This window comes from Macrotis lagotis, chromosome 1 (assembly GCF_037893015.1).
Source record: "Macrotis lagotis isolate mMagLag1 chromosome 1, bilby.v1.9.chrom.fasta, whole genome shotgun sequence".
In the NCBI taxonomy this organism is placed as follows: domain Eukaryota; kingdom Metazoa; phylum Chordata; class Mammalia; order Peramelemorphia; family Peramelidae; genus Macrotis; species Macrotis lagotis.
Window position 1 is genome coordinate 611,003,222 of NC_133658.1, and position 13,278 is coordinate 611,016,499.

The window sequence follows — 13,278 nt, forward strand, 5'->3', positions numbered from 1 at the left end:
GGGTCCCTGCTCTGCAGTGGAAGGAAGCTTTGTTGTGCCTCTGTTCCTCTTCCTGAGACTGGCCCAGGAAAGCAACAGAGTCCTGCCTCAATGATAGCAAGGAGACCCTTGTAATCTCCTTCAGACCCCTTTACCTTCCTAGGGCTGAGAGCTTGGGAAGCTGCTGCTACTGCTAATTCAGTGACTCCCATGGACTGCTCCTGGTCTAGTCCTCTCTGCTGAGGTCTGTGTTGGATTGTGCTCCACTCTCATTCTAGTGTGGCAGCACCACTTCATATTTTTTTAACCATTCATAGTTATGTTCTTTTCATCTTTTTCATCTTCTTACCCTTAGATGAGAGTTAGCTATTGAATGCTTTTGACATGGTTCAACCTCCTCATTTTTACAGTAAAGGAAAATAAGGCCTAGGAGTTACATGATTTATCCAATAATAGGAAAAAATTAAAGAAAAATGAACACGAAGATGACGTGGAGGCAGGGGGAAACTTATTTGAACTGATGCTAAGAGAAATAAACCAAATATGTAAAGCAACACACAATTAAGATGAAAATATAAATTAACATGATTACCATAAATCTGGATCCAAATTTTGTGTAATTATAATGACTAAACCTGTTCCTGAAGAAGAGATATGAATATGTTCTCTCTCCCTTATTTTCAGAGATGGGATACTATGGATTTGGAACTCTGAAATATCACAGGGCTTGATTGATAGCTTGGTTAGTTATGCTGAATAATTGTTTTTTTTACCTTTTTCTTTTTTATTCTTTGTTATAAGGGATAGCTCTGTATATGGGTTTGGGGAAGGTAGTGATTGAAAAGTGAAGGTAATATAAAAATGAAAGGTACTAATTATATTTAAATCAAAATGGCATCTTTACCTTGAAAGAACAGAATCTTTCTCTCTAGTGTCTTATGACATTATTAATCATAGTCAACATATTTGGGACACATTTTTTGGTAAAAGAAAGTACATGAAAATCTTTAAATCATTCAGCAGCTCTTTTAAGTACTCTTAAAACTTCTTTTTAAGTAAAACAATGCCTTGTATACAGTAGGTGCTTAATAAACAATTTATGATGGGGGGGTTTTATCCTTATTAACCTATCAAACTCTTAATTTTTCTAATACTAAAATATAAACTCCTTAAGACTATACATGCAATCCAATTTCCTTATTTTTCTCTGAATCAGATGAAACCAAGGAAGGTTAAAAGATCTGACAAAAGTCACATAGGCAGTAACTATCAAGTGTCTGAGATCAAATATGAACTCAGGTCCTTCTGACTCCAGAGCTAGTGCTCTGTATTCTCTGTTCCAGCTAGTTACTTCCCAACATTTGTATTCAGTTCTTTGGTGGATGATGTAATTTCCCCTTTGTGTGGACAGATAGTGTTTTCTTGCTTACTTTAGTCTGCATCAATTCCTGTAATTCTTTCCTTGCTTCTCTGTACTTATCAGATTTTTTTTGTTTCTTGTAGTGCTGTAACAATTCTTACATTCATTTACCACAATTATTTCACCATTCCACTGTTGATGGGTGTCTACTCTGTTGGATAATTGAAATTCACAGGGAATTTTCTAACATTATTGTGGCTTGCTCCTTCTGAGCAACTTCTTTTCATGGGGGACATTATCTCTTCTACCTTGTCAGTTATGAAGCAAAATTCAGGATCAGCAAGAGGCTTTGGGCCACTCTTGCTTATTTACAGCAATACTGAAATGGTTGGTTCAGGCCCCTATTCCAAAATGAATTCAATTCCTTCCAGGCAGTAAAACACCCCAATCATTTGTGCATCCCTAAAGTCCTCTTACCTGGGTTAAGACTTGTTTGTAGTTCTCTAAGAACCATATCTCTTGTAATTACTACCTTTTCTTAACTTCTTTTTCACCCAATTCTTTTCTTCTACTTCCCTCTTCCTATCTTTGCTATCTTAGTTTATTAAAATGAAGAGACTGTCTCTTGCTTTCTGTGATATGCTCAGCCCAGTAATTGATATATATATATATATATATACATATATATATTTATATATATGTAAACTTAGTAGTAAATGTTTATTGAGTGATGCTTTGATTGAAAATTTTTTTCTGTGCTTTTAAGGTTAATTTCAAGGTATTTATGCATTTTATAATTATTTTATAATTATTTGTTATTATTTGTAAATATCTATTATTGCTTCTTGTCTTTTTGTTATTATTATATATAGAAGCGTATTTGATTTTTTGAAGATTTATTTTGCAGCTTACAACTTTGCTGAAGCTATTGTCTCATTTAGTATCTTTGTGATTCTCTAGGATTTTCCTAGTTAACCAAGATAACATTAACAGATAGGAATAGTATTATGCTTTTTCTTCATCTCTTCATGCCTTTAATTTCCTCCATGCTCTTATGGCTAATACTAGCATTTCTATGTGGAATAATAGTGGGGAAGTTGGACATCCTTGCTTCATTCTTGAATTTATTGGAAAAGGTTCTAGTGTATTCTTATTGCATATGGTGTTTGCTTTTGGAAGTGGATGCTTTTCATATTTAAAAAAAGTGACTATATTCATTATTTGTATTGTGTGTGCATGTATGTATGTCTTTGTGTCACTGTTTTTCTCTGTGAAAGGCTTTTTCCTGCATCTATTGAGATGATCATGTGACTTTGGATGTTTTGAGTTTTAATACAATAAATTATATTCAGTTTTTCAAATGTTGAACCATTTTTGATTTCCTGGTTTAATTTCCACTTAATCATTTTGTATAATTTTTTAGATAAATCACTTCAGTCTGTTTCTTAGGATTTGTTTAAAATTTTGAAAATAATTTCAAAAATTATATTGAATTCTAGTCTTTGTGTTTGTGTGTTTGTGTGTCTGTGTGTATCTGTCTCTGTGTGTGTGTGTGTGTGTGTGTGTGTGTGTGTGTGTGTGTGTGTATTCTGTTCAGGGACTTTTCTTTCTCACTTTTTGAGAAAAATTTGTGAAGTATAGGCACTGTTTTTTTAAAAATATAATTAAAGCCTCCTGTAAATTCATCAGGAGAAGAGTTTTTTTATTTGTTAGTTCTTTTTTAGATAGATGCATTTCCTTTACTGACTTTGGGTTATTTAAAATGTCTCTCTGTGGTTTTTTTTGATAGTTTGGATTGTTTCTGTTTTTGAAGACATACTTTTATTTCTATCATACTTTTTTTTGAAGACATACTGTTATTTCTATTCTGAGTTTTATTAGCATGTAACTGTGCATAATATGTTCTGATTATTTTTTGCAATTCTTTTGGTTTTCCTGTGACTTCACATTATCCATTTACAATTTTATCGACTTAATTTTCTTCACCCTTTTAAATCAGATTAGTTGAAGGTTCTACAATTTTCTTAGTCTTCAAAGAACAAGTTTTTAGTTCTATTTATTATTTCTGTAGTATTTATTACAATGTACCTATTTCTCCCTACTTTTTTATTTCTCATCTTTTGCGCCTATTTTAGGTTTGCTTATTTCTAATTTTAAAAATGTATATTCCATTCAGTTTTAGCTGAGCTCCAGAAAATTTTAATATGTTGTCTCAGCATCATTATGATCTTTTTTGCTTAGTTAATTTCTTTCAGCTTTTAATTGTTTCTATGATTTGTTTTTGTACCCAGTAAATATCTAGGATTTCATTAAGTCTCTGTTTGGGTCTGTATCTTGCACTTGTGATCCATGAACAATTTTCTTTTTTTTTTGATCTGGGACAGTGGACCTCAACCCCAACTCCCTTGAAACCCCTCCCTCTGCCCCTGATCTCCTGCCTGAGCTTTCTCCTTTCCTGTGTGTTGGGTAGGATTTCAGTCCTACCTTTGTCTGCAGATAGACTCCCAGCATCCAATGGCTATCCCCTGACATAAAGCCACTACTCTACCACTTGCTATCTTTGTGACCAGAGACAAGGCTTTTGAATTTCTTAGTTTCTATTTCTGTAAAACAGGGACAATAGGACTTGTGTGATCTACTTCTCAGACTGGCTGTGAGGAAAATATATTTTTTTAGGTTTTTGCAAGGCAAATGGGGTTAAGTGGCTTGCCCAAGACCACACAGCTAGGTAGTTATTAAGTGTCTGAGGACGGATTTGAACTCAGGCACTCCTGACTCCAGGACTGTTGCTTTATCCACTGCCACCTAGCTGCTCCGCCACCTACCTGTCCCATGAGGAAAATATTTTGTCCACCTTAAAGGGTTACAGAAATGTGTCCTATCAACTCTCATCAAGGATGTCTCTTCCAGGTCCTGTTCCAGAGACATAATTTCTAGATCCTGTTCCAGAGGCAAACAGGGATCCTTGCTGTTCTTGCCAAGTGTCCTTGCCAATATTTTTGCTGCTAATTTTGGGCTGTTGTCTTGATCTTTTTTGTTCCTTTCTTAATAGAGTTAAATGTTAGGTTCAGTAAGAAAAGGTAGATAGTTCCTTGTATGAGCAATGATACAAGACTTCTTGATGAATGCAAGTAAAAGTCTATCTCAAGAAACCATTTCATGATAAGAAATCCACATTTTTAAGATAAAAGTTTAATTTCTTTAATTAAAGATTTTAAAGGTTATATATTTTGTATAGAGTTATGAGAAAGTAGATTTAATAAGCTAGGAGCCTTACCTAAAATCTATTCAGTTTTAGTCCATTGATTGCCTTGTAATCAGTAATAATAAATTCATTATGATCATGTAAGAGTAGTGATTATCAATAATCAAGAATAGTCACTTAGTAAAATATATTTCATCAGTTTTTAAATTTAAGAATAAATAACATTATTTTTATTTATATACATATAGATATATAGATATATATTAACCCATTATATATATGTATAAGATATAATTATATAAGCTACATAGGAATATAGTTTGAGATAAGAAAGAGCTGTAATAGATCCTAAACCTTCATTACTGCTTGCTCACCAAATTGCAAAAACTAATTTTTCCACCCAGATTTGCTCAAATTCCATACACAAAATACATATGGTACAGAAAGTCTCCCCCATGATGGGTGTAGTATGGGACAGAAAGACCCCCACCTTCCTTCTGATTTGTTCTTGGATATATAGCCATATTATCTCCTCTTTTTTGATCATAGGAGTAGTTCAGCTATATCATCTCTGATTGGGAGTAGCCCATCTTTCTTATGACCACCTAATCAACAGAACTATTTTACCTTGCATAATTCACGAAATTGATATATATATATATTTTTGCTTATTCTAGTTGATTCTAGTATATGCCTCACATATCAACCAATGAAATTGTACATGTTTGAGTTGTCAGGGCCAATAAAAGAAGGGTCCTGGAAAAAGTTGGGACTTCAGATAATGAGGAAGAGCCGAGCCGGTCTGTTTCATTAAAGAGGGCCAGGTCCTGGAATAAAGTGTTTGACTCCAAGTTCTGACTCTTTTCCCCACCCCTTAAAATATAGATATCTTTATTTTAATGTAAAACCAATTAACCATAAGGTAGAAAGAATGAATAGTATCAATGTAAATATAATCTACTAGCTTTATGATCATTAAAGAATATTTAGAATGCTAAAGAACTTGTTAAAAATTGAATTGATGACATAAAATGGTTTATACAAAAGTACATCTGTATCAAAAAATTGTTCATGTGACTCACTCTCTTATAGGGTAATTGTCCCTTTTTGAAAACCTTATTAATCAGTTTCTCTTTTGGTCAGGTGGAATTTTCCCCCAGGGTTGGATGAAAGGAGCCTCTTAGAAATCCACCAATCTAGCTCTGATCAGATAAGACTAAAGAGATTGAGTTCTTTGGAGTTGGTCGCTACATTCAGGAGTATTTTCAGTCATTCTGGTTGTCTATATATTTATGTCTCCTGAAACCTCCCCCCCCCACTAGTTTATAGGTACAAGAAACATAGTCTAATTAATCTACATCATTCCACCTCTTTGCATATATATGTCCAGTACACCTGAAACATAGGCTGTCTAAAGTAGAACTCATCTGCTCCCCTAAACCCTGCCTAATTCCTATGTCTCTAGGTCAAAGGGAACTGTAGATGGGCAAGTTTTATATCCCACCTGTAGTAGAGGAACTCATATCGGTCTGATGAGCTACTATCAGATACACAGTAACTAGTCTCTCACATAGTGATGTGGTTTGAGGCATCTTGGAGATGAAGGTCAACCTTCAATGTGGCCAACACCATCCTCCCAGTCCCCCTCAGGCTCACAACTTAGAAGTCATTTTGGATTTTGCTCTCTTTAACTCCTGTTTCTCTGTTAATTCACTTCAATCTTTGCATCACAGGAGAACAAGTAAGCAATGAATCCCAGGGCCATCATAGTGCACAATGCACACAATGCTATTGGACCAGAATATAATCCCAGAACCTATTTCAGACCTGAAGTCATGATACAGGAAGTCCCAGAATACACTGGGACTGGCATTACTTGAGGCACAGAAGCATTGCTTCTAGGTAGAGGACCTTCTTGACCACGGCAAACTTCTGGGACTCCCTGATATAGTCAGAGCTGATTTCAACCCCAAGCCACTTTGTCTCTGCCAGTCAACTCATTGACCATGAGCCCCTCCTCAGCTATATCTGGATTGCTATGAAAGACTGCTGGCACCCTCACCACAGCCCCAAGAAGGAGCCATAGAAGGCTGCATTCACTACTGAAGGCATCAAAGTCTTTGTAGCTTTGGCCAGGGTTTGATATCAACATCTCTTAAACCTCCCTGAAGAAGATCTGTAACTCCTCAAAGAGCTCAGCTGTGGAGTCAGTATTGATGGAGTCACTTGTAGATTGGGCTTCTGAGATGAGGGGATCAAACACAGAAATGATAGGGAAGTCTCTTGCAGCCTTCCACCAGACTGCTTTTTTTCTTCACCTGGATGCAAGAAAACAGTTAAGTGTGACAGCCCTGACTCCAGATTCTTATTCCTGTTCCAAGGTTGCAGGAATAATACAGGATGGAGTCTGGAAATGAAGAAAAATAACTCTGCTTTTCATTCCCTACCCTTATCCAGGAAGCCTTTCTCCTCTACAAAATGCTCTCTTTCTTCTACAGCAGAAGTGTCAAACATGAGTGAACCAGATTACAATGTAATTGGAAAATACTGGACAAAATTTATTAAAAGCACCACAATAGAACATAGAGAATGTTTAAATGTGAATTTCTAAGTCAATGTACTGCTGGCAGAGACTTCTATTTACAGTTTAGTGGCTATTTGAATTTGACAGCATTGCTCTTAAAAAAAAACCCTTTGGGACGGCTAGGTGGTACACTGAGTGGATAGAGAACTGGGCCATGAGCATGGAAGTGGGAAGAATATTCTTTCTGGGTTCAATTCATCCTCAGGCTTTTACTAGCTGAGTGACCGTGGGCTAGTCACAATCCATTTTATAAAGTTTAAGCGAATTCATTAGTCCAGACCCAGCCCGGACCTCAGCCACTTGATCCGGGTTTTGGGGGAGGAGTGAGGATGATTGTGGGAAAGGGGATGTGCTAACGTGGCTCGGGACTGGGTCGGGAGTCAGGCACTTAAGACTCTGTCAGCCTCTGTTTCTTCAAGCCCAAGAAAAGAGAGGGTAGGAGCAGCTAAGGGCAGAGGTGATTTTCTTGTCATTTGTAATCATTATTTACGAAGTCATATGACACACGAGCATGTTCAAGGACAGTTTTGGTCGGATCGTCCCCTTTCAGGGGCATTTGTCAACACTCAAAAGATAAACACACCCTTTTCTTCCCGAGCCCAAGCAAGTCAGAGTCAGTCTGGGAAGCGATTCAAGTCTCCAGGTTGAACAAGTTTGCTCTAGGGCAAGGCAAGATGTTTCCAGAAGCAAATGGCTCTTACGTCCAACTTTTCTTCCTCGTCTTCAGTTTGCCCTTCGCTAATGCCGGTGAATGAGCCCGCCATCCTTCCCTACTCACCGCGGTCTTCCTTCCTCCCCTTTTAAAGATTCACCCTCCCTTATTAAGTGTAGTCTTTTATCTCCTCTCCCCTCCCCTCCCCTCCTCTCCTCTTCTCCACAGTCTCCTTGCCGCAACCCCAAGCTTGGACCCAACCCCTCTCCGGTCCCGATCCAGCCCCTTGGCATTTGCCAAAGTTCTTCCCTGCGTCCTCCGGTCCCAGCCCCTCGGGCTCCCTCCCGGACCTCTCCTCCGTGGGCCCCTCCGGCCGTACCTGGTCCATCCCATCTCGCCCAGTCCCTTGACCGTTGTTTGGAAACAAAACTAAAAAAAAGGGGGCGGGGGAGCCTTCTAGCCTTTGCAGCCTTGCCCTAACCGCTCGCTCTCCTCTGTGTTTATCGGTTTCTTTCTTTCTTTCTGCTTTTCTTCTCTTTCACATTGCCCTCCCCTCTCTCACGGAGTTTTGCTTGAGTGTCCCGCTCCTCTAGAGGAGCTGCCTTGGAAGAAGAGTCCCCCAGGGCGAAAGCAGGGCCGCTTAGCACATTCGTTTGCATTTGCATCTGGGATGTGGGTTTGGTGACTAGGGGTGCTCAAGCTGATGCGGAACTTGGGGCGGGGAGTCGGCGCTGCAACAGTCGCGTCGAGGTGGAAACTCAGAGCTTCCTTGGCCACCGCGGGAGTGAGTCAGCCCCCCAGAAGGGGAGAGATGGGGGAGGGATGGGGGTAAAGCTGCTTAGTGCTTAGCACTGAGCCTGTCTGGCGTTAATAAATGGTCATTTGTTATGATTGCTTTTTTCATGCTATTAGCTGAGGTGTCCTCTTTCTTTCTGATTTTGATCATTTGGAGTTTTCCCCTTCTTTGTTTAAATTTCCCAATACTTTATTAATTTTGTTGATCCTTCAAGCAAATTCCTTATGAATCAATGTTTGTGATTTTGTTAATTTTTCCCTTGAATTAGATGACAGATATTTAAAATGATACATACCAACATGTATGGGAGTGTGTGTAAACAAATATATGTATATATATATATGTATATATGTGTGTGTTTATAATTTTTTAAGTGACAGGAAAACATAAGGTCTTTGACATTTACAGTATAAGTAGACCATGTAAAGGACTACTCCTGGACTCCAAAGATGTGATAAAGATAAAACTGGAATTGTCTAGGTGACTAATAAGTTCCTCAATTATTTCAGTAGGAGAAAGGATTTCCAAGAAATGATAATGCCACACAAGAAGCAAGATGGCAGAGAGGGAGGTTCAGTTCCTTCTATTGTAAAATGGGAGACTTATATTTGCAGTGACAAACACATGGAGCTTGTGGGGAAACCTGAAGTCTTATGGAAAGACAATTGTTATTGTGATGTTCTTTGAACTTTCATAAATGATACAGAGTCTTTAATGTTTCCAGCCAGGAAACTGAATTCTTGTGAGGAAATTAGTGTGGCATATGACTACAGAATTCATTGGAACATATTTTTCTTTCCCATGTCCTGGTGCCCAATGAAGACTAGAGAGTTCTGGAATGTTCCTCCTCTCAGAGAGGTTGATAATGTTGCCCATGCAATATTATCAGAGAGAAGGCATTGAATGATCAAGATTGGAGGGGCATGGCCAATGGCTCTATTTCCAAATCTCAAGTCCATGGTTTTAAGTGGTGGTCTCTAGTTGAGAAAGAAGGGCAAAATGTTCTTTGAGTATGTCAATGAATTGTGTGTTCTTGCCCAAAGAAACTGAGAGATCATTGGGATTGTGAGGATGGAGAGAATGGGAAAGGGTTCAGATTTGGATGTGTATGACTGGGTAAAGGATGTGAAGTAGAAGAGGGAGAACTGCAGGTCAGCTTGGTGAAACATTTTCTCCTATAGATGGAAGGGAAGAGAAAAGGGAGGGAGGGAGTCCAATCTCCTGGACAGGCATATATTCCTTCTCTGTTCTTTTCTTTCTGTCTCAGGGTCTCATAGCCTTCAATACAAAGTTTTTGGCATGTTCAATTCTGATGAAGGGCTCACTTCATATTCAGTCCTTGGCCAGCTAGATGATGAATTATTCCTTCATTATGAGACTAAGAACCAGAGACTAGAGCCTCAGGGAGCCTGGTTAGAGCTAATTGTGGAAACAGATGCTTGGAAGAGAGAGAACAGTAATGTGAAGGACAGTCTAGCAGACTTCAAAAATAGTCTGGGAGAAGTCATGCCCCAGAAGACTGGTAAATTTGGAACTTAGATGAGTATGGGATCACCCTACCTAGAAAATATGAGGTATAGGGGGCGGCTAGGTAGAGCAGTGAATAGAGCACCGGTTTTTGGAGTCAGGAGTACCTGGGTTTAAATCCGACCTCAGACACTTAATAATTATCTAGCCATGTGGCCTTGGGCAAGCCACTTAACCCCATTGCCTTGAAAAATCTAAAAAAAAATATGAGGTATAGTAGAGAGGCTGCCAAACTGAGTCAGAGGACCTGAATTTGGACCTCCACCTCTGTCCCTTACTACTTGTATCATCCTGGGCAAGTAATTTGACTTCCTTGGTGCTTAGTTTCCTCATTGTGTTAATGAAGAGATTCTTCTGTTTTTTTAATAGTAATTTTTTTTTTTATTAAGGCAATGAGATTTAGTGACTTGCCCAAGGTCACACGGCTAGGTAATCATTAAGTGTCTGAGGCCAGATTTGAATTCAGGTCCTTCTCACTCCAGGGCTGGTGCTTTATCCACCTAGCTGGCCCTGATCCTTTCTAGTTTTAAAGTTTTGATCTTATCAGAATGAGGAGAGGCATCCTTCTTTTCCCATCCTTTTGTAAGGGAGGATGTGGGATCTTTGTGTGTGTGTGTGTGTGTGTGTGTGTGTGTGTGTGTGTGTGTAGGGTATATTGAGAATGAAGCAAGGAACTTGGGGAAAGAATTCTAATTAGGTAAAAAGAGAACAGAATCATGACCAACCTTGGGTTGGGGCTGGGGGTCAGGTTCTCATACCTTCCAGGAAATAGTTGGTTGTAAACTCCATGAAGATGGTCACAAAGCAACATTTTGGAATTTTGGCTATGATGGAGAGGATTTCCTTGTCTTCCAACCTGAGACAAGTACCTGGAAAGTCATCCATCTTGCTGCTGGCGGTCTAAAGACTGCCTTTGAGAAAGAGCCAGAAACAAAGTTTCAGAACTCAAAAATGGAAGGAGTCTATTGTCAGCAACTTCAAGACCATCTAAAAGTTTGGAAAGAGCAAAAAGCAGATACTGAGCTGGGATAAAGTGGGCCTCAGGCCCAACTCCCTTGAAACCCCTCCATCTACCCCTGTTCTCTGGCCTGAGCTTTCTCCTTTCCTTGTATAGGATAGGAAATCAATCCTACCTTTGTCCATAGGTAGACTTCCAGTAACCATGGGCTAATAGCCTTAGGGACCAATATGGGTATAGTTCACATACTCTTCTTCTTTGGGGAGTCCAGATGGGTTCCTAATGCCTCAGAAGGAAGGTTATTGTTGTTGATGGTGGCTGTGGGACTCTCTCTCTGTCCCCCAGTAGGAAGAGAGGCTGTACCTTTACCTCTTCCTTCCTCCACAGAGTTTCCTTTGCTGAAGGTGACTGAAAACAAGAAGCTAGAGGGGAGGGTCATTCTGACTTGTTGGGCTTACAACTATTTCCCTAGGAACATCAAGGTGACCTGGCTGCAGGATGGGTATGCACTGAGACAAGAGGATCAGCAAATCATCTTACCTAGTGGCAATGGCAGCTACCAGATCTCCATGTCTATAGATGTTCTTGAAGAGACAAATTATACTTGCCATGTGGAACATCAAGGAAGGAACCAAACCATCTCTATAAGCTTAGGTAAGTTATGGCATAGTTATAATCAAGGGACAGCTGGGGTTGGATGGGGTTGGAATCAGGATCCTTGAAAATTGACCCTCAGCTTCCACATACATCCAATGAAGAGGCTGGACACTTATCTCTAGTCCCTTCTGAGTTTTAAAGGTATATGTGTCAAGGGCAGCTAGGTGGTGTAGTAGATAGAGTGCTGGCCCTGGAGTCAGGAGTACCTGAGTTCAAATCCGGCCTCAAGACACTTAATAATTATCTAACTGTGTGGCCTTGGGCAAGCCACTTAACCCCATTTGCTTTGCAAAAACCTTCAAAAAAAAAAAACCCAAAGAGTATATGTGTCTAAGGGAGTTTTTTTTTTTTTTACTTCCCCACTACAATGGTGTATGAAAGGATGCCTTAGTCAGTGTCTGGATATCCTAACAAAGCTCCAAGATCCTCCCTTTAGTATCTTCGTGGGAGTCAAGATTTCACTCAATCCTATTAGATCCAAAATCTTGGAGACTTCATGAAGGCAGTCTGCTACTTATTATCTTTGTGACCATAGGCAAGACCCTTGAACTTTTCTGAGTCTTAGTTTTCATTTTTTTTAGGGTTTTTTTGCAAGGCCATCCCAAGGCCACACAACTAGATAATTTTTAAGTATATGAAGCCGGATTTGAACTCAGGTACTCCTGACTCCAGTGCCGGCACTCTGCCCACTGCGCCACCTAGCCACCCCATAGTTTTCACTTTTGTAAAATAAGGTCAATAGTATTCACATGAGTATCTTCTCAGGTTAGTTGTGAGGAAAATGTTTGTTGATCTTAGAGTGTTATAGAAATGTGACTTTTTACACACATCAAAGATGTCTCTTCTGGGTCCTGATCCAGAGGCTGCTCCAGAGACAAGCCAGGGGTTCTCTGCTAATCTTGCAGGATTCTTGCCAATATTTTGTTGTTTTGGGACTGTTGTCTTGATCTTTTTAATTCCCTTCCTCATAAGTCAGGTGATGGGAGATAGTAGGTAATGGAAAGGCCCTACCTGTGATCTGGTGTAGAAAGACCCACCTTCTTCCACTTGTTCTTGGGATAGCCATACCATCTCCTCTTGCTCAACCATAGGAGTATCCCAGCTATACCATCTGGTTGGAAGTAATCTGTCTTTCTCATGACCATCTAGTCAGTGAAATATTTTAAGTTTGCAAAACTCATGACCCGATATCTATTTTTGCTTATTCTAGTTTTTTTTAGTATTTGCCTCATGTACCATACAATGAAATCATGCTATATTTGATTTGTCAAATCCAAAAAAAAAGAGATAAATATTATGGAAACAATATAAAGATTATCAGACTGCCTTTTGTGGAGGGAGGGGGGAAGGAAGGGAGGGTGGGGGAATAATTGTAAAATTCAAAACCTTACAAAAATGATTGATGGGGGGGTGGAGCCAAGATGGCAACAAGAGAGGATCTTCACTTAGGCACTCTTTCTTAAAACTTGTAAGCTAAGGACTCTAACTACATTTTCGAGAGACAAAATCCACAGAGGGACCCAGTGAGGCAGTTCTTCAACCCAAGGTAACCTGAAAAAG

The 13,278-nt window shown here is 39.2% G+C and overlaps 1 protein-coding gene across 1 annotated transcript; it reads left to right on the forward strand.

Annotated features, from left to right (window-relative positions):
* The first annotated feature begins 7,869 nt into the window (after positions 1-7,869).
* On the forward strand, positions 7,870-12,990 carry LOC141505756 (zinc-alpha-2-glycoprotein-like). The gene is given in 6 exon segments (XM_074211889.1): positions 7,870-7,875; positions 8,009-8,139; positions 8,374-8,564; positions 9,742-10,098; positions 10,852-11,136; positions 11,449-12,990. Coding segments are annotated over 6 exon segments (1,305 nt in total). The 3' UTR covers positions 11,784-12,990.
* Positions 12,991-13,278: the final 288 nt, after the last annotated feature.